Source organism: Tursiops truncatus, chromosome 8 (assembly GCF_011762595.2).
Source record: "Tursiops truncatus isolate mTurTru1 chromosome 8, mTurTru1.mat.Y, whole genome shotgun sequence".
NCBI classification, from domain to species: Eukaryota; Metazoa; Chordata; class Mammalia; order Artiodactyla; family Delphinidae; genus Tursiops; species Tursiops truncatus.
The window spans coordinates 99,861,639-99,887,276 of record NC_047041.1 but is presented as its reverse complement, the minus strand read 5'-3'; the positions used below and the strand labels follow the sequence as shown (position 1 = coordinate 99,887,276).

Here is a 25,638-nt window from a genome sequence, read left to right as displayed (position 1 = left end):
GATGGCCTCAGCACTCCTGTCACCCTGGCAAGTGACTCCCCCAAGTACCCGTCCTCCAAGCCCAGGGAGCATAGGGTCTCGCCCTGGAGGATGGCTCTGTGGTACATCCAGTCAGCTGACAGCCCTGAGAGTTCCCACGCTCCTCCGATGTCCCTGTTGACTCAGATCTCAACAACCTTCGGAATGTTCTGATGATTCTCCGACTTAGAGAACAAACTTATGGTTACCAGGGGGAAAGGGTCGGGGGGAGGGATAGATTGGGAGTTTGGGATTGACATGTACACGCTGCTATATTTAAAATCAAATGCCTTTCCGTAGAAAAAAAAAAAAGAACACTCTGGTGGACGCACACAGGGGGAAACACCCAGACATCCACGAGGCAGGAGGGGCAGCATTGAGGACTTCCCTGTGACCTGCCAGCTGTCCCACAGTCCCCAGAGTGGGGACGGACATGCTGTCTTACAAAAGTGACAGAATGACGTCAGAAGGGCAACCCTAGTCATACCATGCAGGCCCCAAGGTTCCTGTTTCTCCAGCACCAATCACCATGTTCTTAAGCTTTTCTTGACGTAAAAATCAGGCTGTGGAAATATATGTACGCTCTTGAAAGCGAGTTATAGTCCTAAAAACAAGTTTTGCTGAGACCAAGGATTGTCCAGAGATAGCTCAGCCATTTTATGAGTTTATTATGAAAAAGTAAAGCATGCTTTTTATTACTTATATGTACATATATACTTTTCACATTGTAGCGGAATCCAGTTCATAGAAGTCAGTCCAGAGGGCGGCGCCCTGGAACCAGTCCAGCATATTTCTAAGCTTCACAGCAACACACATCTGGTGGACGGTAACCTGTATAACGATGGCTTCAATTTTTAAAATTTTCATATCAAAATTTTTCTCACAGTTGCAGAGAATAGTTGTGTTTTTAATGTATTGGTTAGTAAATTTATTAGTAAGGGAAACAACTGTTTATTGAGCACCTATAGTAGGCCAGACATTGTGACTGATGCTGCGGTCTGATGGTAACAAGCTTAGACGGTCCCAGCTCTTGGGACCCCTGTAGTTGTAGCGGGGAGTGGGATATTAGTAAAATAACCCCATGGATCAATGTTCAATTGTAACTGTGAGAATCCCCACGAAGGGCAGATACATGGACACTTGAGACTCTTAATGGGAATGTGACCTGGTCATGCAGACCAAGCACACACTGTCCATGACTCTGGAGCCATAGGTCCTGGACCGGAAATGAGGTCTGGGGAGGGGAGCCTTAGACTGTAAGAAATGAGAAGGTCTCCTCCTCTCTCTCCTTCGTCTGGTTATTGGGCCTGGGCTCTGCATAGAGCAGCAGGGCCCGCTGAGCCAAAGGGAGCCCTGAAACAAGGTAGGTACGGACCTTTCTGGAACCCCCAAATGGAGGCTGACATTTCAGTCTGGGGATCTGAGCAGGGCCCCACTTGATAAGCAGCAATTGTAAGTGGCTCTCCTTGTTCTTCAAACTTCTTATAGCCCTGAGCTTCCAGAGGAGTCTTGGGAATTGTTCCGGCCTGGTCTCCACTGCAGTGGGGGTTCAAGGGACCCACCAGCTTTTGCAGGCTTGGGAAGGTAGAGCCCAGCGGAGGGTGATGTCCCTAATCCTCAAGCCAGAGGGGTAGTGGCTGTGGTGACACCATGGAGGACGGCCAGATAGAGTGGCCATCCAGGAGGGTCCCTGGTGGCAGAGGCCACTGGGGAAGCAGGAGCACATGGGGATCGGGCCCTTCTGAGACCACACCCAGCACATGCCGGGAATCAGCAGAGGAAGAGCCTGAGGCAGCTAATTTTAAAAAAACAACAAAAAAAAAAACCCAAACAACTTTATTTTGTAAGAGCAGTTTAGATTCACAGCAAAACTGAGAAGAAAGTACAGAGATTTCCGTTCATCCCCCGTCCATGCCCACAGCATGCAGAGCCTCCCCCGTCATCCGCATGCCAGGCCAGAATGGTACATTTGGTTACTGTAAGGCCAACTGGCCCGAGGCAGCGGAACGCAATCAGACTCAGAGGTTGCATCAGACCGAAATTTTCCGGACCACCCAGTTCCAGAAACTGACCTGGAGACTTTCCGGACCACCCAGTTCCAGAAACTGACCTGGGGACTTTCCACCCGGCCCAGACTTCCCGCCTTTCGAGGGGCGGGACTAACGATCCAAAGACTGATGCAACCGGCACCAGATATTGCCACGATACCCGAAAAGACCACCAAGTAAGGAATACCCTGCGCCCTCCCGGATTCACCACACCCCTTTCCCTTCTTCCCCTATAAATTCTGCCCAAACCCTCGCCCGGGCGCGACTGCCCTGGCCCCTTTCTCTCGGACCAGTGCACCTCGCCCGGGAGTGCTCCTTAATAAAGCTCACTTGAAGCTTTCCTCTGTTTCGCGGTGCCGTTTGTTAAGATCCGACCTTACAGTTACAACTGATGAATCTACATGGACACACCGTCAACACCCGGAGTCCGTAGTTTACCTTACGGGTCACTCTTGGTGGTGTACGTTCTACGGATTGGGACGTGTGTAATGACATGTATGTGCCGTTACCGTATCATACCGGGTAGTTTCACTGACCTAACAATTGAGGTGGCTAATTTTCAGCATTCAACCCAGGGGCAGCTGAGCCATGGGCAATTTGGGCATAGAAAGATAGTGTCATTCCATCTGGTAGTCCCAGAGGAGTGAGGACTAGATCTCAGGCAGGATCCTACGTGCTCGTCCCTCCCTCCCCGCATCTCCAGCATCCAGCGAGGGGCCTGGCTTGGAACGGGGGCAAAGCAATTGTGCAGGCAGGAGGGCTGGAGGCTGAAGGGGCCAAGACTCCTGCCTGGTTCCTCTGCAGACTCTCTCACCCCAAGGCACCCCGTCAGCCAGGGCCGGGCCAGAGACGGTCCTCATCGGAGAACATGTAAGGACTCATCCCTAGATGTCCGCAGATGTCTAAGACCATGGCCAGGGCACTGACGACAGCAGCCAGTGGAAAGGCAAGACTTCAGCTGTGTCCCTACTTGGAAAGGAAATGGAGCAGGACGTAGGCACAGAGCAGCACAGAGCAAGGCTAGATGCTGCCCCTTTCCCCCTTCCTGTGAAATCCGAGACACCTCTCCCCGGAACTGGTTGATTTTCAGTAATGGCAGGAACCGAGCTTGTTCCTTCCCAGCTGCACACCGCAAAAGGAGCCTGCCGCCCACTGAAACTTCTCTCATTCAGAAACATTGGGCTACTTGGGAGGGGAGATTTCAGAGTCAGAATACTGAAATGCAAATACGCTTTCCAGGGCGGGACAAATGCCTTGGGGGATGGAGGAGGCCCCAAACTCCAGCCAGTGGCTGAGGCGGAATAGGTGGGATGCGCTCACTCCCCAAGTCCCAGGGTACCCCCCTCACCCCCCAACACGTCGCCCACAGCACCCGCCGCTCCTCCCCGCGGAGGTCCCTGCCCCTCACTGAGCTGGACGTAGAGAGGAGGCTCTCTCTGCCCAAAGACCTCACGGTCCTACAGGAAAAGGGACTTCCAAACACCAAATGTATTTTCGCATGAAAGTCTTCTCAAGACAGGCTGTGGCAGCCAGACTGAGGCCTTAATATGAGCGGAGCTGCCCTCTCACCACAGAGTCAGTGATGGGAACTTTCAGGGCACTTACCGAAGCCATCTGGAAGCCAGGGCTGTGTCTGGGGTTCAGCTGTTCCTGAACCCAGTTTTATGTTAAAGTTAAGAATTTGCTTTCACTTTCCTTCTGACACTTAAAAAGCTTTAAACACTAAACTTTTCTTTTAAGGGAGACTAAAGATTTGCTTTAACTGGAAAGGTCCATAGTTACCTACATCAAAACATGGAATCGCCGAGGCTTCAAAGCCACCTAAAAGCAGTCAGAGTAGGAGGGAGACCTTATGATCTGCTCCTGCTTGAGAAAACCAAGGTCTCTTTCAACAAAAACCTGGACAACTATTCCTGCTCCAGGAAGGGGGGCCTTTAGAGGCCCAGAGGTGCCAACCCCGAGTGCACTTACCTAGGCCATCATAAAAACTCCAGGAAATATTAGGTCAGAAGCCATGGGGGAGGCCAAATGGGGTGCTGCGCTCCACAGGGCAAGGCTTCAGGAGGTGGGGGCCTTGGAGCACGTGGATCCAGGAGTTCATTGCCCCTGGAGGACACATCGGGCTGCAAGAAGCAGAACTTAACTAAAGGGGGTTTTGACAGCCTGGATAGTCAGTGTCTCCGTAACAAAAAGACAGAGGCAGGTGACTCCGATTCAGTTCAGCAGCTCACCAAGGCCACCAAGGACCCAATCATTTTACAAATCTGAGGAAAACTGTAAATTCAAAGTTTGCAAAGTTCAACAAGTCCCAAGCAGGACAAAAACAAAGAAAATCACACAAAGTCAACAGCACAACCAAATTGTCGAAAAGCAAAACGTTAAAGAGAAAAGCCTTAGAACCAGCTAGAGAAAAAGACACATTAAAAACAGTAGAACAGGGCTTCCCTGGTGGCGCAGTGATTGAGAGTCCGCCTGCCGATGCAGGGGACACAGGTTCGTGCCCCCGTCCGGGAGGATCCCACATGTCGCGGAGCGGCTGGGCCCGTGAGCCATGGCCGCTGAGCCTGCGCGTCCGGAACCTGAGCTCCACAACGGTGAGAGGCCCACGTACCGCAAAAACCAAAACAAAACAAAACACAGTAGAACAGTTTATCACCAGAAACAGAATAAGCCAGAAGACAATTAAACATCTGTAGAGTGATGAAAAATAAAATGAGAAATCAGAGTACGTATCCAGCTAAAATATTTTTCAAGAGCAAAAGTGAAAGAAAAGTGTATTCTGATAAATAACACGTCGGAGACTTCCTTGCCGGCGCTCCTGCACTATAAGAAATATATTTCCTCTTTCACCTCAATCAGTTTTCACCTCATGTATTTGAAGCTCTGTTGTTCGGTACATTCATATTTGCGATTGGTAAATATTCTTGGTGGATTGACCCCTGTATTATTATAAAATGTTCCTCTCTGTCCCTGGTCATTTTCTTTGCTCTGAAGTCTACTTTTTCTGATATTATTATGGTCTCCCTGATCTCTTCTGAGTAATGTTTGTGTGTGTATATTTTTCTCTCTGTTTACGTTTGACCTACGCATATCATTATATCGATACTTGAAGTGAGTTTCTTGTAGACAACATGCTTTTTAAAAAATCCATTCTGTCGATCTCTCTCTCTCTTTTTTTTTTTTTTTTTTTTTTTTTTGCGGTACGCGGGCCTCTCACTGCTGTGGCCTCTCCCGTTGCGGAGCACAGGCTCCGGACGCGCAGGCTCAGCAGCCATGGCTCACGGGCCCAGCCGCTCCGCGGCATGTGGGATCTTCCCGGACTGGGGCACGAACCCGTGTCCGCTGTATCGGCAGGCGGACTCTCAACCACTGCGCCCCCAGGGAAGCCCTCGATCTCTCTTTTAATTGATTTATTAAGCCATTTGTATTTTATGTAATTGTTGATATGTTAGGGGCATGGGTCTGCCATTACACTGTTTTGAACACTTTCTCTGTTCCTTCTGTATTTGTTCTTCTGTTTCACTTTTCTTGCCTTTGTATGTCTTACCTGAACATTTTTAGAATTCTATTATCTATAGTGTTTTTGTAGATTTTTTTGGTGGTTGCTCTAGGTATTATATTATCGTTATAATCGATGAACCCACATTGACACATCATTATCACCTGAAATCTATAGTTTACGTTCACATTCACTCTTCCAAGGGACATTTTTATGCAGTTTTGGGGGCCTCTTTCTCTGCAGCTCCCTGTTCTCTGGTACCCTACTCCTTGAATCCCAGTGGTCTTAGAAAATCCCTGAACTCGGATCTGCTTCCTGTCAGTCTACGTCTGACGCTGTTTACCTGCACCAAGGTTTGGGAAATACCCTCAGGCGTAAGTCTGGGCGCATGTGAGCCTTGCCTCCATCACGTCCCTTCTATCAAGGATCTTTGTTGCTGTCCAGTGGCTACAAACCCTTTTGAAAATAGTTCAGAAATTCACAGGAAGTTGCAAAGATAATACAGAGAAGTCCTGTTATCTTCAGCCAGTTTCCCCCAATAGTTACATCGAACAAAACTATAGTACAATAACAGAACCAGGAAATTGTCATCGGCATAAGTGTGTGTACAGTTTTATGTCATTTTATCACATGTATAGATTCATGTAACCACCATAACCACCAGAAGACAGACGGTTCCGTTACAGCAAAGCTCTCCGTCAAGCTACCTCTTTATAATCACAGCTCTTCCTCTCCCTCCTACCATTGCTAACCCCTGGAAAATGCTTATCTGTCCTTTATAATTTTGTCTTTCTTGAGAATGCTGTATAAATAAAATCACACATGTGAAGTTTTGAGACTGGCTTTTTTCACTCAACATATTTCCCTCGATATCCATCCAAGTTGTTGCCTGCATCAACAGTTTGTTCCTTTTTTATTGCTGAGTAATATTCCTTGATAGGGATGTATCACTGTTTGTTCAACAGTTCACTTGTTGTAGGATAACTTTAGTTGTTTTTAGTTTTGGGCGATTACAAATAAAGCTGCCATGAACAATTGTGTCCAGGTATTTATGTGAACATAAATTCAATTTCCTCCTTCCATGTGTGATGGGCCAACTGCATACTGTGGTCCCCTTCTCAGGCTTTGGAGTTTTGATCAAAGTTTGGTCAGTGAGTCATAGACTGAGCAGTGCAGATGAAACCAAGAGTGAGGCGCTGGAATCCATCTAGAAGGCCGGGCAGGAGAGAACACACAGCCTGGGCTCCACGATGTCTACGCTATGTCCTCTTGATTGATAAGGGAAGATCCGTAGTGGATTGGCTCCCTCACTTTCCTTTGCTGGTCTTGGGAAGAGCGGGCGTCAGCTGCTATTTTGCAAACTTGTATAAGGATTCTGTTATTACATAAGAGTCTCTTTTCCCTGGGGGACCATGAGGTCTTTGCAGAGTGGATATCTCTTTTCTGTGACCACAGACTACATGTCTGGCACATGGGGGAGGGGGAGGCACTGTGAGTGATACAGGGGGGGATCTGGTCCTTGTTCTAGAAGCTGTGTCTGTCTGGGTCTTGGGGCCCAGCTTGTTCACGCCCAGTTCACAGAGGAGCCTCGATACTGAGTCTGTGGGGGAAACCTTGGGTCTCTGGGAGGTGAACTAATCCCTGTCTTTCCTCCCTCTGCTGCTGGTGAGGGTTTAGACCCTTCTCAGCCCCCAAACAGCACCTCTGTCCCCTGTTTCCTTTCACAGTCTTTTCCTCCCAGTTCAAGACCATTCTAGTTTAAGCTGTGTAATATCCAGCAGCGTTGATTTTCTGTGTGATTGAAGTTCTAGGCGGGGTGGGATTCAGCTCAGGGGTGTGCAGCTGAAAAAGATAAGCTGCGTTCATACATTTATTCCCGGAATCGGAACAATTCCAGGAAGGCATGTATCATAATCCTAAAAAAAGGAGCTTGTCTGGCCTAGTTCCAGAAGGGAACTTCCCCACCCCTAGTGACCATTCCCTGTTTCTTCATCCAGATGGAGGTCAAGGGTAGACTTCAGCTCAGCATTGCTATTGACAGTGCCCTGGCCATGGTCTTAGACATCTGGGGACATTTAGGGATGGAGTGAATAGTCCCTACATGTCCTCCAGATGGAGACCATCTCTGGCCCTGCCCTGGCTGACAAGGTGCCTTGGGATGAGACAGCAGAGGAGCTGCGTAGGAGTCCTGGCCCCACGGAGCCTCCAGCCCTCCTGCTTGCACAATTGCTTTGCTTCTCTCCCAAGCCAAGCCCCTCAGTGGATGCTGGAGATGCAGAGAGGGAGGGACGAGCACACAGAATCCTGCCTGAATGGAGCTCCAAGTCCAGAGGGGTTCAGACAGGAACAGGGAATCACAGCACGACACAGCCATGGGGGAGATGGGGAGGTCCTGGGCGCCTGGGGACCCAGAGGGTGGCAGCTGACCAGGCTGGGGCCTGCAGGGCAGCTTCTCAGTTGTGGGGTGTCTGATGGGGAAGAAGAGGAGGGGGGGTATGGAGCAGGGTGTGAGGTCAGAGAGAACTGGATGTGCACAGGAGCAGAGGCAACGACAAACAGTGGGTCAGGGAAAGGGCAAATCATCCAGTCAGCCTGGGTGGAGCAGGAAGGGCGAGGAGAGGTGAGGAGGGCAGGTCAGGAAGAGCTGTGAGCTGCCCAAAGGACCTTCCCTGTGCTCTGACGTCAGAGGAAAGTCATGGGCAGACGTGCCCTTAGGAGGCAGGTCACAGAGAGTCTTGGGGACACTGGATGTGGAGTGATGGGAGCAGGGGGGGCACAGTCAGGGGGCCGAGGGGGTCACAGAGGCAGGGATGGGTCTGTCCTGGACCAAGTCAGTGGATGGGAGATGGACGAGGCAGTGAATTCAGGAGAAACTTCCAGGGTTGGCATTGACTGGACTTCGTGATTGGATGCAGGTGGCAGGAGTTGGGGTGAAGGAGGGGCAGAGGGAAAGGATGTGCTAGGGAGATGGAAGACCTAGGATGGTCCTCTTTTGGGACTGGGAAACCTGGAGGAGGGGTTGGAAGGGGGGATGTCATTCCCCAGATCAGGAATGTAGAGGGAATAGAAAAAGTATTAGTCCTTGCAGCTGGGGTGCCCTGGGGTGGAACATGGATGGTGAGGAATGGGGTGAGGAAGGGAAGAGAGTCAGGACCATGGGGTGCCTAGTGAGAGATGTGGGCAGAGGAAAGACCCAGCTCGAACTCTTCACACAAGTGACCTTGAGCAGGTCATCGCCCTTGAGGGCCACATGGCAGGTGTCCACCCCACTGCAGACACAGCTGTGTGATCCCACAAGGTCCTGGTCCCTGGCCGAATTGCCTGTTGGGTCACATTAAGATCCCTTCAACTTGCATCTTCAGGACATCAGCTCTGAGAGGAGGGCATCCTGAGGCCAGGAGGGGATCTAAGTGGGGGCTCAATGTGACCCTGAACACCACGAGCGGGGGGTGCCGGGCTTGAGGGTCAGTGTGCAGGAAGGGCAGGGACTCAAGACTGACTGCTCAGTGCTGTCCTGGGTGGGCCTGGCTCTTGGACATGTTGGAAGGATGCTGTACATACCGTGTCATGAGTACACATGTGCAGAAACACATCCACACAGCCCTGTGCATGTGGAGGCACATCTGAATGAACGTGTACTCAGCCAGCACAGTCCCTGGACCCTCCCTCCTTTCCCATGTCTCGGTGCGGGGGGAGGGGTGCCGGCCGAGACAACTGCTTGCACCTTCCGAGTTTCCCACCAGTTGATGAAGCTGAAGCATCCCCCCTTACCCCCAAAGAAGCCACTCTCTGGGCGGTGGGGCTCAGGTTCATGTACCTCTGGCTGTTCTAGGGCAGGCAGGCCAGACACTACACCTGGAGACCTGGTTGAGATTTTTCAAAGTGGCTACGAGATGAGAACGTGATCCTTCTGGCCCCCGCAAGCAGGGAAGGATTTTCTGTCTAAATATCATCCCTTGAGTTTGGAAGCATGAACGTGTGCACACTGAATTGTGTTCTTTTCCACCTTGAGTTCTTTGGACATATTGTAAAAGACTCTGAAACTTTATTCTCTATAGGATGGAATTTGTTGTACATGGATTGAGCTGCACTTTTTGGTAAATCCTCTCACATGTCCCCAGAGGAGCTTGTTTGCAAAAGATCCACACAGCGTCAGTCTGGCTCCAAGGAGAGGGCAGGGCCTTCGGAGCTTGCAAGTCCTGCTTCCAAATCCTGGCTCCACCATATCTCAGCAGAGTCCTTGGGTGCTACTCCATCTCCCTGAGGCTCAAGAGACAACTTCTTAAGGGGAGATGATAATACTTGTAACCCTTTGGGATAGGGGAGGGATGAAACGAGACAGCAAGCTCTAGAGCGCAGGCTCAGTAGTTGTGGCGCACGGGCTTATTTGCTCCGTGTCGTGTGATCTTCCTGGACCAGGGCTTGAACCTGTGTCTCCTGCATTAGCGGGTGGATTCTTAAACACTGCGCTACCAGGGAAGTCCCAAGAGAGTAGATCTTATAAGTTCTTATAAGTTCTCATCACAAGAAACAAATTGTAACTATGTGTGGGGGTGGGTGTTAACTAGACGTATTGTGGGGATCATTTCACAATATATACATATATTGAATCATTATGTTGTACACCTGAAACTAATATCATGTTATATGTCAATTATATCTTAATACAATTAAAAAAAAATTTAAGTATGTATATTATAATTCCTAGAGGTAGCACTAAAATAATTATGCAAAGAGATATAGTAAAAAAAGACAATAGGTTAATTGAAATTGGATGCTAAAACTGTTCAAATAATCCAAAAAGAAAAAAGGCAGGAAAGGGAAAAACAGAGAACTAAAAAACAGTGGGAACAAATAGAAAACAAACAATAAAATGGTACACCTAAAACCAAACCTATCAATGACTACTTTAAATGTAAATGGTCTAAACACACCAATTAAAAGAAAGATATTGTCAGAATGGATTTAAAAAACCAACCAACCAACAAACAAAAACTAAAACCATAACCCAACTATGTGCTATATACACAAAACTCAGTTCAAGTATAACGATACAGAGAGGTTAAAAGTAAAACGGTGCTCCGTGATGATCTAGATGGCTGGAATGGTGGGTGGGATGGGAGGGAGGTCCAAGAGGGAGGGGATATACGTATACATATAGCTGATCCACAAACAGCAGAAACTAACACAACATTGTAAAGCAATTATACTCCAGCTAAAAAAAAAGAAGTAAAAGGATGCCAAAAAGATACAACATACACACACTAATCAAAGAAAGCTGGAGTGGCTATATTGATATCAGACAAAGTGGACTTCAGAGTAAAGGGATAACTAGGGACTTTGCAAAATGACAAAAGAGTCAATTCATTAAGAAGAAGACATATGTGTTGGGGATCCCCAAGACCACCCCAGGTTCAGTGATTCACTAGAAGGACTCATAGGACTTATGATATAGTCATACTTCCAGCTAAGGTTTATTACAGTAATGGATACAAAGTGAAATCAGCAAAGGGAAAAGGCACACGGGGTGATGTCCAGAAGAAAACCAAAGGCAAACTTCCAAAGTTCTCTCCAGTGCATTCACACGGGATGTGCTTAATTCTTCCATTGATGAGTTGTGACATGTGCAGTGTTGTCTACCAGGGAAGTTCTCTGAGTCTAGAAATTCAGGCTTTTATAAAGGGTAAGTAATATAGGCACCCTCTGCCTAGCATGTACCAAAATTCTAGATTCCCAGAAGGAAACTGGGTATTCAGCATAAACTATATTTTTAATATAAACTGTTTAGGCACAGTGAGCCACTCTTAATAGTTAGGAATGTTTTATGTCAGTATAGGGAATTGTTTACCAGTTAAGTTCCCAGATACTAGCCAAGATCAACCTTGCAAGCAGGCTTTTCTAAGAATCGCTGTTTCAGGACTCGCATGGTCATTTTTTTTCTGCACAACATAATAATCCAGTTTTTTGCACAGTATTTTTTTTATTCTACATGATTAATATACAAAATGTCTCCACTTCCCTGGAGAAACAGTATCATATCTAAAACACACTTTGATATGCACTGAACAATAGAGCTTCAAAATAAAGGAAGCAAAACCAGACAGAACTGAAAGGAGAAATAGATAAATATGCAATTGTAGCTGAAGACTTTCACATTCCTCTCTGAAAACCTGATAGGACCTGTAGACCAGAAAACCAGCCATAATACAGAAGAACTGAAAAACACCATCAACAAATTGGATCTAATTGACATTTACTGAACACTCAACTCAACATCAGAGTACACATTCTTTTCAAGTGTCCACAGAACATTCACTAAAGCTTATATTCTGGATCATAAGAAAATATTTAAAATTTTTAAATAATTGAAATTATACAAAGTGTGAGTTAAACTACAGCTCAATAACGGAAAGATATCAGAATGATCCACAACACTTGGAATTAAATGACATACTTCTAAATAATCCATTGGTCAAAGAGGAAGTCTCAATGGACATTAGCAAATATTTTAAAATGAACAAAATGTAAACCCAAAATATAAAAATTTGTGTGTTATAGCTAAAGTGCCGAGAAGAAATTTATTGTATTAAATGCTTGTGCTAGAAAAGAAGAAAAGTTTAAAATCAGTATTCTGAGCTTCCAACTGAAGAAATTAGAAAAAAAGAGCAAAATAAACCAAAGCAAGCAGAAAGAAGGAAATAATAAAGATAAGAGTGGAAATCTATAAAACTGGAAACCGAAAACAGAAGAGGAAATCAATAGGGCCAAAGCTGTTTTTCTGAAAAGGTCAATTAAAAAAAGGGAAAAAGATTCAAATTATACCAATATCATAAGTGAAAAAAGGGCTTTCACTAAAGATACCCCAGACATTAAAACGATAAGAAAATAATATTATGCACTCCGCCTACATATATACATTGGATGACTAAGATTAACTGGACCAATTTCTTGAAAAACACAAACTACCAAAACCAACCCAAGATGAAATAGATACGTAGCCTATTTCTATGTCCTATTACAGGAATTGAATTTTTAATTAAAAATCTTCCAAATGGAAATATCCAGGTCTAGATAGCTTCCCTGGCAAATTCTATGAAAGATTAAAGAAGTATCCCCAATTTTTACAAATGCTTCCAGAAAATAGAGGAGGGGACAGCATTACCCTGATACCAAAAACAGACAATGATAGTGCAGGAAAGTAATATTAGAGATCATTATCCTTCATAAACCAGATGTTAAAATCCTCAAAAATATTTTAGCAAATCAAATCCAGCTACAGGCCTACCTCAGAGATATGGTGGGTTTGGTTCCACATCACCACAATAAAGCGAATATCACAATAAAGAGAGTCACAGGAATTTTTTGGTATTCCAGTGCACATGAAAGTTATGTTTGCACTGTACTGTAGTCTATTAAGCATACAATAGCATTCTATCTAAAAAACGACATACATACCTTAATTAAAAAATTATGCTGTTGGAAAAAATGGCACTGATAGACTTGCATGACACAGGGTTGCCATAAACCTCGAATTTGTTAAAAGATGCAATATCTGTGAAGCACAATTAAGATGAAGCACAGTAAAATGAGGTATGTCTATATTTTCAAAAGGAATAATACACCACGGCAAAGTAGAGTTTATCACAGAAATGCAAGTCTGGTTGAATATTTGATTATCAATTATGTAATACACCATATTTATAGCCTAAAGAATAAAAAACAAATGTTCATATCATTTGATGCAGAAAAAACCTTTGACAAGATTCAACATCCATTCATAATAATTTGTGATAAATTCATAATAATAGTAATAATAATAAAAACTCTCAGTAAACTAAAATATAAGGGTATGTCCTTAACTTGATAAGGGGCATCTACAAAAAATCTATAGTTAATATTATAAGGCTTCCTCCCTAATATTGGGAACAAGGCAAAGAAGTCTACTCTCATTCGTCCTACTCAACATTGCACTAGAATTCTTAGCCAGCATAATAAGACAGGAAAAATAAAGTCTTATAGATTGGAAAGGAAGAAGTAAAATTGCCCCTTTTCACAGACAACATGTAAAAGATTTATGTAAAAGATTCTGTGTAATAGACAAAAACACTTCAATATATAGAAAATCAATCATATTTCTATATAATTATAATAAACAATTGCAAACTGAAGTTAAAAAATACCACTTACAATAACCCTAAAAAGATGAAATACTTAGCTATAAATCTAACAACACATGTATAGGATTTGTATGCTAAAAACTAGAAGATGCTGATGAAATAAATCAAAGACCTAAGTAAATGGTAAGACCTGTTGTGTTAGTGGATTGAAAGATTCAACATAATAAAGAGGTCAATTTTTCCCAAGTTGCTTTATAAATTTTAATGCAATTCCCTTCAAAATCCCTGCAGGATATCTTGTAGGTATGGACAAGCTGCTTCTAAAATTTATAAGAAAAGGCAAAGGATCAAGAAGAGTCAAAATAATTTTGAAGAAGAATAAAGTTGGAGGAATTACATTACCCATTATCAAGATTTACTACAAAGATGCAGTAGTCAAGACAGTGTGGTATTGGCCAAGAGATGGACACATAGATTAATGGAACAGGATAGAGTCCAAAAATAAGCTTGCCCAAATATGGCCAATTGATTTTTGACAAAGTTGCAAAAGCACTTCAACAAGGGATAGATAGTCTTTTCAAAAATGTTACTGGAATAATTGGACATCCAAATGCAAAAACCAAACCAAACCAAACCAAAAGAAACCTCATAAAACTTCAACCTAAACTGCACAACATAATTAACAATTAATTTAAAATGGATCATAGATCTATATGTGAACTATGAAGTATAAAACTTTTAGAAGAAAACAAAGGAGAAAATCTTCATTAGGCAAAAACTTCTTAGATATGACACCAAAAATACGATTCCAGAAAAAATTGATGAATTGGACTTTATCAAAATTAAAAACTTTTGCTCTGTGAAAGAAACTGTTTAGAGAATGAAAAGATAAGCTAAGACTGGGAGAAATTACTTACAAACCACATATTTAACAAAGGACATTTATCCAGCCTATATAAAGAAACTCTTAAAAGTCAGTGATAAGAAAACAAACAACTCAGTTAAAAATGGAGAAAAGATCTGAACAGGCACTGCACCAGAGAGAATACACAGATGGAAAATTAGCGCATAAAAAGATGCCCAACATCTTTAGCCACTAGGCAAATACAAATTAAAGCCACAATGAGATACCTCTACACACCGATGAAGATGGCTAACGTAAAAAATACTGACAGTTATGAGCATTGATGAGCATACAGAACGACTGGAAATCTCATAGATTGCTGGTGGGAAAGCAAAATTCCCAAAACTACTCTGAAACAACTCCGGAAAATTGTGACAGTTTCTTATAAAGTTAAACATGCATTTACCATATGATCCCTCAATCTCACTAGTAGGTATTAACCCAAGAGAAATGAAAAGTTACATTCATACAAAGACTTGTATACAAATGATTTTAGCTGCTCTATTCATTAATTGTCAAAAACTGAAAACCACCCGAATGTTCTTCAGTGGGTCAATTGTGGTACAACGGGATACTACTGAGTAATAAACAGGAATGAGTCACTGATACCAACAGCCACTTAGATTAATCTCCAAAGGGTAATGTTGATTGAAAGAAATCAGTTTCAAAAGGTCACATCCTACCTGATTCCATTTATATGACATTCTCAAAAACACAAAATAGAGTCACGGAGAGCAGATCAGGGAGTTGCTGGGGGTTAAGGGAGCGGATGGAGGAGGTGCAAATACACAGAAATAACACCAGCGCATTTTTTGGAATGATGGAGCTGTCATATATCTTGATTGTGGTAGGGGCCACACAGATCTACGTATATGTTAAAACTCAGAATTTTACCCACCCCCCAAAGTCAATTTTATTGTGTTAACTGAAAAAATAAAATAAAAAGTAAGGATAACCACTAGAAGTATAAAATGGAATTTACAACTTCCAAATCAGCATAAGGAAAAAAAGGGGGAGGGTGATAAAGAAGACTTTATCAATCCAATAGCAAGTCTGAAAGCTGAAAATACGATGAAAAATAGCAATGGTAAATAGAAAACACAAAATATGATGGTAAAATATAAATAAACCAGATATTCCGGGAACCACAGGAGTAGAACTATGGCCAGGCACGCGGTCCTCCCGTGGAGGACGCTTCCAGCCTCCCTTGCAGATAACGTGGCTGCGTGACTGAGTACTTGCCAATGAGATGTGAGTGATAGCGTGTGCTAATCCCAGGCCTGGGCTTATGACATCAGATGGGCCTTGTCCGTATTCTCTATTTGCCTTCTCAGCGGTTGAAACCTAGATGTGGTGGCTACTGAGCTTCTGCCATGCAGGTGATGCTGATGCCCTGGGGGGTGGTGGCATGATGACTAGGATGACCCAGAAGGCCCATAATGAGCAAAGTGGCCCCCCTGACCTGGACGATTTTTCTGTTTAGATGAGAAGGAAATAAACATCTAAATGTTTAAAGCCGCTGCATTTTGGAGTACCTTCATTGGGCTACAAAGCCTGCCTCCTTGTCTAGGCCCTGAAGGAAGGCATAACCAATTCCCAGGCTCCTGGTGGAGGGAACTGCAGTTTCTGGAGCCTTCACACTCTTGTGCCCCCTTTCTGCTGTGGGGTCCAAAGCACCTGCAGACTCAGGCTCCTGGTTCCAGAAGTGAGCCAGGCCTGACACCCTGCTGGCAGGTGGAGATTTTAATGAGGGTAGGAGAGTGGGGCCATCTGGTGGGGCCCCGGCTATGGGCTGGCCCTCTTCTTCTCTGGCTGGGCTCTCTGGACCCCTCCTCAGTAGTGGACGCAGTAGAGCTGGACGCTGCCACTGATTCGCAGCTCCCGCAGCCGCTCCAGGGCCTGCTGACCCAGGCTGGTGGCCCCCACGCCCTGCCCACTGAGCGCCAGCTTCAGCTCTCCCTCTTGGCATAGGAGCAGAACCTGGGAAAGGAGGGCATGGGGCTCTGCAGGCTTCCAGACCGTCCCTTGCCTGCCTGATGCCCCACCTGGCAAGGACACAAAGACTGCACCCATGGGGCACCCAGTGGTGGAAAAGACCAGGACTAGGGGCCCAGCTCATCATCAGCCCTTCCACAAGGATCTGCCCAGCCCTTGGCCTCAGTTTCACCATCTGTAAAAGGGGTCGTTGCTCTCCCTGGACGAGTGGTCTCAACCTCAGCGGCACACTGGAGCCATTAGGGGGGCTTTTTGATAATGCTGAGGCCAGGGCCCCCCCTGATTAATTAAAGAGGGGTTTTTGGGCATGGGATCCCCAGCCCAGATCTCCTCTCCCCCAGTGGGCACTGGCTTCCCTGCCCCGCCCCCGACACACCCCCAGTCTCCCGGACGGGAATGTGGCTCTGCACTCCACCCCAGAGGGACCAGGCATATTGGCTCCGACCCACCTCGAAGAATCGCTGCGGGTAGAAGAGGAAGGGGGCCAAGATCAGTTTCTTCCGGCCCCAGCGGGAGACCCAGGCCAGAGTTCTGTCGGCGAAGGAAGCCCTGAGCGTCACAGGAACGTGGGCGGCGTCGTCCAGCAGACTGAGCGTGAAACTGCGGAAAGGGGCCGGAGAAGGGGCTGAAGGCTTGCTAAGTGCCAGGGGCGGTGCTAAGCCTTGATGTCTGTGGCCCAGGGCTGACTTAACCTGTAGAAATGTTCTGGCTGGTCCACGGTATTCTTCAACTTTAAAGTAATACCATTTTCAAAAATTGAGAAAGTTTATATAAAAGATAGCGTTCAGCTTCTCTTTTAAATAATTAGAAGATCTGGCATCAGAAGATCTATGGAAATATTCTTTCCACTTCACCACATTCCCAACCTGGTGCCTCACTATGTGACCTGCCTGGCCTCTGAGGACACGTGAATCATGGCCCTTGAGAGAGACAGCAGTAAAATCATTCGCTGTGTCACTAATAATAACCATGTGAATTGAGCTAAGATAAGCACCTAGTCTCCTGGCTCCAAGCTTGGGGAGGAGTGGGGTTCTTTCCCTCACTGGGAACTTTTTCATTTTCCCTGTAGAGTGGGATTATCTTTCTCCTTTTTTTCTGATGGGGGAACTCAGCACTCCAGGCTAAGAGAGGTGTAGTGACCTGGCCAAGACCATAGATTTTTTTTTTTTTTTTTGCGCTACGCGGGCCTCTCACTGTTGTGGTCTCTCCCATTGCGGAGCACAGGCTCTGGACACACAGGCCCAGCGGCCATGGCTCACGGGCCCAGCCACTCCGCAGCATGTGGGATCTTCCCGGACCGGGGCACGAACCCGTGTTCCCTGCATCGGCAGGCGGACTCTCAACCACTGCGCCACCAGGGAAGCCCTGCACAGGTTTTAAGTGTCCTCAGCAGAAGTCAAACCCAGGAAATCTGGCCCAGAAAAGTCATGAAATCCAATGCAATTCCAGAAGGAAGGAAGGGAGGAGGGAAGGAAGGATGGAGGGGAAGAAGGAAAGGAAAGAAGGAAAAGGAAAGAAACAAAGAAAGGGAACGAGAAAGACACTTGTCTAAGTGGCGTGGAATCCACAGGTTTGGGAAATGAAGCATGAGCACCCCCTATGGGAGAAGTCAGGAAGCATCCACTTGGTTACTGTGTCCCTCCAAGTCCCCACCTCCCAGCACTGGGCCTCTTCTCTGGGGTCGCCTGGCTGTGTTTCCTAAACCAGGGCACTGTGGGAGGTCCCATCCTCTCTCTGGGTCTCAGCCTGTGCCTTTAAAGGGCCTTTCCTGAGGCTCCAGCTGGGACCTGCAGTGAGAGGCTGGTTGGCCTGACCACATGCACAGACAGGGAAGATACTCCCGGAGTGGGAGTTGCTGGTGCCACGAAGGCACCAGAGCCCTGGACCCGACCCCAGATCAGACTTTCACAAGCCCTGCAACCTTGGGCAACTTACTTCTGCTCTCTGCTCCTCCGTTTCCTGATCTGGAGGATGGGGATTGAGCAGTGGTGCTGCGATGTTTATCAAGCTTGTGCCTGGCACAGAGATGCCCCTCCTGCCCCTCCTTCTGCATACTTACTCCTTTGGCTCCGGCAAGACCAGCCCCCTCACTATGATGACCTGTCCGGGCCAGAGACCCTGGGGAAGGGCACGCGAGCAGGGCACCTCCTGAGGGAACACGGGAGATGACTGAGAGGGGGACTCACAGAGGGGCTCGGGGAGGGATACTGCCCCTAGGAGCTGCTTCATGGGCTGCCCTCAGGGACCAGGGAGCCCCGGGGCTGGTTAATCTCTGCCTCTAGGCCTGCATCCAGGAGACACTTGTGCTCAGTTATTAAACACCTACTGTGGGCCTGTCTCCAGTACTCGGCTCTCTCTGGCCTCCCCCCCCCCCACCCAGCCCCCGTGCTGGGAGCCCCTAATGCTGTGCTCCAAACTGTAACGGCTCATTCATTGGTCTCCCCCCTACCAGCCTGTGGGCAGCTGGGGGGGGGGGCTGGGACTGATTTGTCCCTCCATCCTAGAGCCTGGCTCTGGGCCTAGCACAGGAGAGTATCAGATAATTGTGTGCAGAATAAATGGAGAAAAGGTAAAATGGAGCTGGAGTTTCAGCCTGAAGTCGACTGGCCCACCCATAGCCTGCAGTTTCCTATAAAGAAGGGGAGACCCTGATGCTGAGGCCATATGCCACGAGCATATGGGATATGAGTGGGAGGGGGTGCCCTCCCACTCCTGATGGAGCAGGTGAGGGACTGTCCCTCTGCCAGGCCGAGAAGGGGGAGGTCACTCACCAGGCTGGGGCTCTTCAGCAGGAAAGGCTGTCAAGGAGAGAAAAAGGGGACATGGAGGCCACATGGTGTTTGCTCATTGAAAGGGAACCTCGATATTATTCTTTAAAAATGGGGATATTTGGGGTTTGCCCCTCTCAGAGATAATACAGGGAAATGACTGGAACCCCAGTGGGGCCCTTTTGAATTCAGATGGACACCAGCTCTGGAATAATGCAGGAGAACTGGACGGGGGTGGGGTGGGGGGTGGGGGGGGCGGACCTGTCATGCACGCACTCTGTGGCTCTGAGCAAGTCCCTGGGCGCGTCATCTCCCCTTCTGCCCTGCTGGCCAACCCACTACCTCACAGGGATGCTAAGAACTGAAAGCTCCAATTGAGATGGATCTTCTGATAGGAAGACTGGGGCCCTGCCCGTTCCGGGAAGCCAGTCTTCCCCCAGCCATCCTCCCGAGCTGGCCCTGGTGCTGGGAGAGGCAAATCCAGGCTCCCAGGGACTGAGGTGGGGCCAGCCGTCTCCATGGCAACCGCACAGTGAGGGAGGGGGCAGATGGGCCTTGTGCAAAATGAGCAGCAGCCCAGCGAGGGGCGGGTCCCGCTGGGGGAGGAGGGAGAGTCAGTGGCTCAGCTGGCGTGGCTGGGACCGCGAGGGCCAACCCGGCTCGCAGGAGACTCACGTGTCCAACCGGATACTCGCTACCGCCCTCCACAAATGGCTGTTAGGAGAGAGAACAAGCAGCAGGCCAGATTCGGGACCACTGCAAGCCCCAGAGCTTGATTGATTTCGCTCCCACCTGCCCTCCAGTGCCTGGGAGGGGGCAGAGGCCAGCTTTGGCCTTGAGAGCTCCTCCTCTCCCCGAGGCCTCGTCGTCGGGGCTTCTCAAACCCATGCTGATTCCCGGGCCCCACCTCCGACTTACTGAATCAGAATCTCTGAGGGCGGGCCTCAGAAATCTGCATTTTTAATCAGCTCCTCAGCTGGGAATGATACCCCACAGGTCCAAGACTCCAAGTCATCTGCCTCTGGCCACTGCTCCTCATTGACCAGACCCCATGCCCAGGCTAGGATTCTGCCCGAGGCTCTTGGACCCACCTTCTGTGGTCACCTCACCCCTCCTCATGTCCAACACCTGGATGGATGCCCTCCACCTTGGCTATAATTGGTGTGACAGGGCTTGTCTGGGGCGGGAGGGGGTCCTGGGCCTGTCCGGGCATCAGGGGAAGTCAGAGGCTGCTGCCACCCAGGACTTGGCCCCACGGGAACTTACGCTGATGTTCAGGAATCCAACGGCCGTCACCAGGATACCTCCATATATGCCCAAGGTGTCTACACGAGACAGCGGGAGCTGGTAGCGGTAATGGAGAAAGTGTTGTCCATTTACACTCACCTAGAGAGACAGACAGACTAGGCTGGCTCAGCAGCAGCTGATGGTCCTGAGTTCATACTAACGTGCCAGGCATCATGAACATCCTTTCTGGAATTTTCCTCATTTAACTTCACACCAACTCTACAAGGCAGGCATGTTTTACAGACCAGGTGCCCGAGGCTTGGGGAGCTGGCAACTTCAACGCCCCTCCGGGCCCCTGACACCCCATGCTGGCCCCATTTCGCCTCTCAGCTGACCCACCAGCAGCTGGAGCAGCAGCCCCCGAGCCCTCCCCACCATCCACAGGTGAGGAGCCTCCGGAGGCTGCGTGACCCCTGTCCCACAGGTGCCCCCCTCCACTGCTGGCTCCCACCAGCTCCCTCTCGCCTGGAGAAGTCTGAAGATCTTCCTGGCAGGAGTTCACCTCAGCGGTGGAAGCCCTGAGGCTTCACTCTCCCTGTCCCTTCCCCCTCTTCCGTGAGACGGGGAGAATGACGGTGCCCTCCTCATGGCTTGCTGTGAGGATGCAGTGAGCTAATATTTAAGGGATTAGAACAGCGCCCGGCATACTGCAGGCGCCCTCTAGACGCTCCCTGTGACGGTGGCAGTGGCACCCTCTGCAGGGCCGGCACCATAGGGCCCGCTGAATGCTGCCGTCTGTATCGGGCCAAGTGGGCCCAGGGCAGCTTGGGACTGGGCTTGGCAGCTCCTTGGTCCTCTGGGTACTGGACTCTGTGCGCCATCCCCCCACATACCGCTTAACGCAGTGACATGGGGAACTTGGCTGAAGGAAAGAGAAGCAGAGGGACACAAGTTCTAGACTCCCTGATCTCCCCTTCCGTTCACCTTCATCTCCTCATTTCCAAAGAGAAAGAGGATGAGGAAGCTCGCTCCTTTCCGCAGGGCCAGATGGGGCCACCGGGCCTCGGCTTGCCAGCGCCCGCCGCGCAGGGTGTTGCAGATGACGTGCGGCTTGGTGGTGTGGAAGCGAGGGTTGAAGTGGATGGCGATATCTGGCCGGGGGTGCAGGCTGCAGCCGCACTGGAAGTCCACCTGGAACCTAGGGGAGATGAGGCCCCCAAAGGGCACCTGCGGTCAGAGACTCCCGGAGACCCTGAAGGTGGAGAGGGAGCCCTGCCGGGCGCTTCCCTTACCTGCGTGCATTTAGAGGAACCGCTCCCTGGAGCACCACCATCTTGCCTGCTCGCAGGCCACCAAAAATCGTCGCGACGTAAGGAACCACCTGAACGAGGGGATAAACCCATCCATACAGGGTTGAAGAAAGGGCCTAGGGACCCCTGGGTCGGGGGGTGCAGTGGGGAGGAAAGAGGAACAAGAAGACTCAGCGTTCCCACCCCAAACAGAAAATGTCCTAATGGGGAAAAATTAGTTTTCTCTGAAGTGTTCTCTTCCATCTTCTCCCCTTTCCTGGACCCTCACACATCAAAGCCGCACTCACGGGCAAACCAGATTCAGCCCCACTGCCCCCTTGGAGCGCCAGTCCGGCCCCTTACCCCAGCTCCTAGGGCACAGTAGTGCCCCCAGTGAGGCTTACTGTTCCCCGGTTGCCACCCTGGCCTCCAGAAGCCTGGTGTCGAGGCTTCCCAGGGACTGTTTATTGGCCAGAACCTGGGAAGTGGGAGGCAAAAGGGTGGACAGATTGGGATCTGAGCGCAGACCGTGATATAGACACCTGGAAAGATACCTGATAATGACCCCAGCCTACCTTCCCAGCTCACCTTTCCCCTGGCATTCCTAAAATACAGCGTACGCTTTGACCACTCCTGACCCTTGCTGGGGTGTTTCCTCTGCTCTCCTTCTACCCTGTGAAATCTGACTTGACTTTCCAGGCTCTGACACCTTCTCCAAGCATCACCCATTCTGGTGCCTGAATTATTCCTTCCCTCGCCGTGCTCTCCCCTGGCACGGCTAGTTTGGCCCTTGGCCGTCTGGCTTCGAGGGAGCCGTGCGGCTGGTGGTTCGTGCTGGAAGGCACAAGCCCTTCAGAGCCGAAGCCCTGTCTTTCGCTTCTACAGGCTCAGTGCCTGGCCTGGCACAGAGTGGGCTCTGAGCAGGTGTGTGCAGAATAAATGTGAACGTGCAGCAGGTACTCATTGGGCAGTATCTCAAGACTGGGCCTCGTGCGGTGTTCTCCAACTCCCAGCAGCCTTCAGAAGCCTGAACTGCCCAGAAAGAGCTGAGATCCAACCGCGTTGCCCTCCAGGTGGGATTTCGCAGCTTCCAAAGCAAGGAGCCACTGTAACCCGGGCGGCTGCTTCATCCCATCACTCGGGCACCTGGGGAAGTGTGGGAGACCCCGGGCTGTCGGAGCACCCACAGCTTAGCCAGGCTCAGCACGTCAGTCCCTCCTGCTTCCCAGGCTCTGGGCCAGGCCTGTAATTAACTGAGCCAAAGCAGTTCTCCTGGGAGGCGAGGACCAAGTAAAGGGAAAGTGATAATTAGTGTTTGTTAGTGGGAGGGTGGAGTCTGCTGGGAGTTCAGCCTTCTGTAAAGCGCTGTCAGGCTTCAGGAAATCCGCAGGGCACTGGGCTGAAGGAGGAATCGAGGAAACCCCGACACCATCTCTCACTTGGAGGTTCCGACCTGACTCCCAGGCTGGAGATGAGCCTGCCCTTCCTAGTGATCAATGTTCCCCCGATGATACTACGCACTCCCCCAGACCCTCCTAGCCACCCATCGTACAGTAGGGGACACCACTCTGTCTCCAGGCCCTACTACTTTTAAAATGCAAGGACCCTGTGAACCCGGCAGTCATTGACACGCGAGTGGGAATGAGCTGTCAGCCACTTTGCTAAGCTCAGGATGGCCTTCCAGAGCCCATGGGCAGGGGCCAGGGAAACAGGACCTATGACTGAGGACCTCTCCAGCCCCCAACCTGGGATACTGGGCCCAGCTGGAAGGGGGAGCCCTGAGACCCAGGAGGTTCTGGACCCGAGCGGCTGCTCACCGGGTGGAAGACTGGCGGCTGCAGGATGAAAGTGTCAGGAAGCGGGTCCAGTTTTTCTCCAGGCGACATGGTGGAGGGGGGGCCTCCAACTTGGGCTGCAGGTCCTGATTCCAGGAGCCCTGCCCCCACTGGACTGACTCACCTTTCCCAGCCAGGTCCTAAATGCCTGGGGCAGCTCTCCCAGCTGTCAGTCTCACCTGCACCTGGCAGGGTCCTTCCTAATGGTGCTTGGAGCAGGTCTGGGAGGGCAGCTGTCCAGCGCCCCACACCAGCTCCAGCCCCACCGGCTGGACTGGGTGTCAGAAGAGATCCGTGTTGAAGGGCGCGTAGCTTGTACTAACTAACCCTCAGGGTCTGAAGCACGGAGCCCGTCGCAGAGGGAAGCCAGAGGCTGGCTCCTTTGGGGCCAGCGGGGTTTGTGATTTCCCGGGCTGCAGCCTGAGCCCTCCAGGGGTCAGAGGCAGGGGTGATGGTACACGGGGGCGGGTCCCAGGAGAAGCCCCGCCCCCAGCTTCCTGGACACCAAATGAGTGGCTTCCCCTCCCCTCCCCACAAAGGTTTCCATCTCTCTCCCTCATTTCCCCACCCCTTTCCCCACTCTTCTCCCTTTGGCAAATTTTACAGTCCTTGGGGGCTCCATTTCAGCACTGGGTGGAAATGCCGGGGCCCAGACGGGGTCACAAGAAAGTGGGATGGGGAGAGGTGAGAAAAGGCAGGGAGAGAGAAGACCGTCTTAGGCTCAGAAAAGGGAGTGGTGGGCAGCGGGGAGCACACAGCTGCACCGAAGGAGACCTGGGTTCTTGCTCAGCTTCTGCTCTAATGTGCTGTGTGCCCTGGAACAAGTCACTGACCCTCTCTGGGGCTCCCTTCGATTATCTGTATATAAAAAGGGTGATCACAGTAGCGTGTCTCCTGTCTCGAAGGGAGGTCTGTATCTGGGGGTGGGTCTAGATTTCTGCCTTTTTGATTTTTTCAAGCTCCCCTATGATCCTCTGGACTGGAATCATTCCGGTTCTGGTTCAAATTCCAATAAGCCTTTCCCTTTAAAAAGCAGCACAACCTCTCAACTTTATCCTGAGTTGGGAGGCCCCAGGATCTGACCACAGCGTCAGACGTGGCAGCAGGGAATTGCTGGCAGGGCCAGGCTGGGCAAAGGCTCAAGGGCACGGGGTGGTGAGGGAAAAGTAAGCGGCTGCTTACTTGGCGAGTACTTGGGCAGTGCTGCGGAAAGACGTGTGTTAGCTGTGCTACTGAAGGGCTGCCTGGAAGCTTGTTAGAAATGCAAGGGCCCCACCCCAGAACTACTGGGGGGCAGCGCCCAGGAATCAGCATTTTAACGTACTCTCCCGGTGATTCTGATGCATGTTAATGTTTGAGAAGCACTGACTTAGGTCCAAACCGGCAGGGCTTGGGATACAGAGCCAAGGTGTTTGTTCAGATCCTGCTGGGTAGGTGGAGCTGCGTGGCTGAAGGTGTTTCGTGCGGGAAATTTGATCAGAGGTGCATTGAGGAAGGAGGAGAAATGAAAGGTGGAGAAACCATTTGGGCAGGGACAAGGCTGGCCTTGCCGCTGGGAGTCAGATCTGGGTCCTGGTCCCAGCCTGGTAGCGCCCCAATGGTGCCCCTCCCCCACTCCCATCCCAGCCTCAGCACCTCTTCTGTGAATTGAGGAGCCAGGGCCACCATAGCGAAATACCAGGGACTGCGTGGCTGAAACAACAGGAGTTTATTTTCTCACAGTTCTGGAGGCTAGAAGCCCAGATCAGGATGTCAGCAGGGTTGTTTTCTTCTGGGGCCTCTCTCCTTGGCTTGCCGATTTTGTGTCCTAATTTCTTCTTGTAGGGAGACTGGTCATATTGGATTAGGGTCCACCTACTTGACCTCATTTTACCTTAATCATCTTTTTAAAGGCCTTATCTCCAAATACAGTCACATCCTATGTACTGGGGGTTAAGA

General features: G+C 49.3%; 1 protein-coding gene across 5 annotated transcripts; it reads right to left on the bottom strand.

Annotated features, from left to right (window-relative positions):
* Window positions 1–672: 672 nt before the first annotated feature.
* On the bottom strand, window positions 673–24,122 carry LGALS12 (galectin 12). Of its 5 annotated transcripts, none has more exons than XM_073809095.1 (9): window positions 23,683–24,122; window positions 21,869–21,957; window positions 21,561–21,774; window positions 20,616–20,735; window positions 20,025–20,063; window positions 19,353–19,379; window positions 18,641–18,729; window positions 17,031–17,181; window positions 673–849 (listed from the first exon to the last, which is right to left on the bottom strand). In XM_073809095.1, the coding sequence occupies exons 1-9, from the start codon at window positions 23,749–23,751 to the stop codon at window positions 739–741; spliced, it is 909 nt and encodes a 302-aa protein (XP_073665196.1). In that variant the 5' UTR covers window positions 23,752–24,122; the 3' UTR covers window positions 673–738. The 5 variants fall into 5 exon arrangements, with proteins under 5 accessions (XP_073665196.1, XP_033717569.1, XP_073665197.1 ...); XM_033861678.2 differs by lacking the exon at window positions 673–849 and adding an exon at window positions 10,554–16,566; XM_073809096.1 differs by lacking the exon at window positions 673–849 and adding an exon at window positions 10,554–16,061.
* Window positions 24,123–25,638: the final 1,516 nt, after the last annotated feature.

Coding starts and splice junctions, on each gene's coding strand:
- LGALS12 (XM_073809093.1), bottom strand. CDS start 23,751: ATGTCGCCTGGAGAAAAACTGGACCCGCTTCCTGACACTTTCATCCTG. Junction 21,958..23,682: donor AGCCGCCAGTCTTCCACCCG/GTGAGCAGCCGC, acceptor CCCCTCGTTCAG/GTGGTTCCTTACGTCGCGAC. Junction 19,380..20,024: donor GCGAGTATCCGGTTGGACAC/GTGAGTCTCCTG, acceptor TCTCCTTGACAG/CCTTTCCTGCTGAAGAGCCC.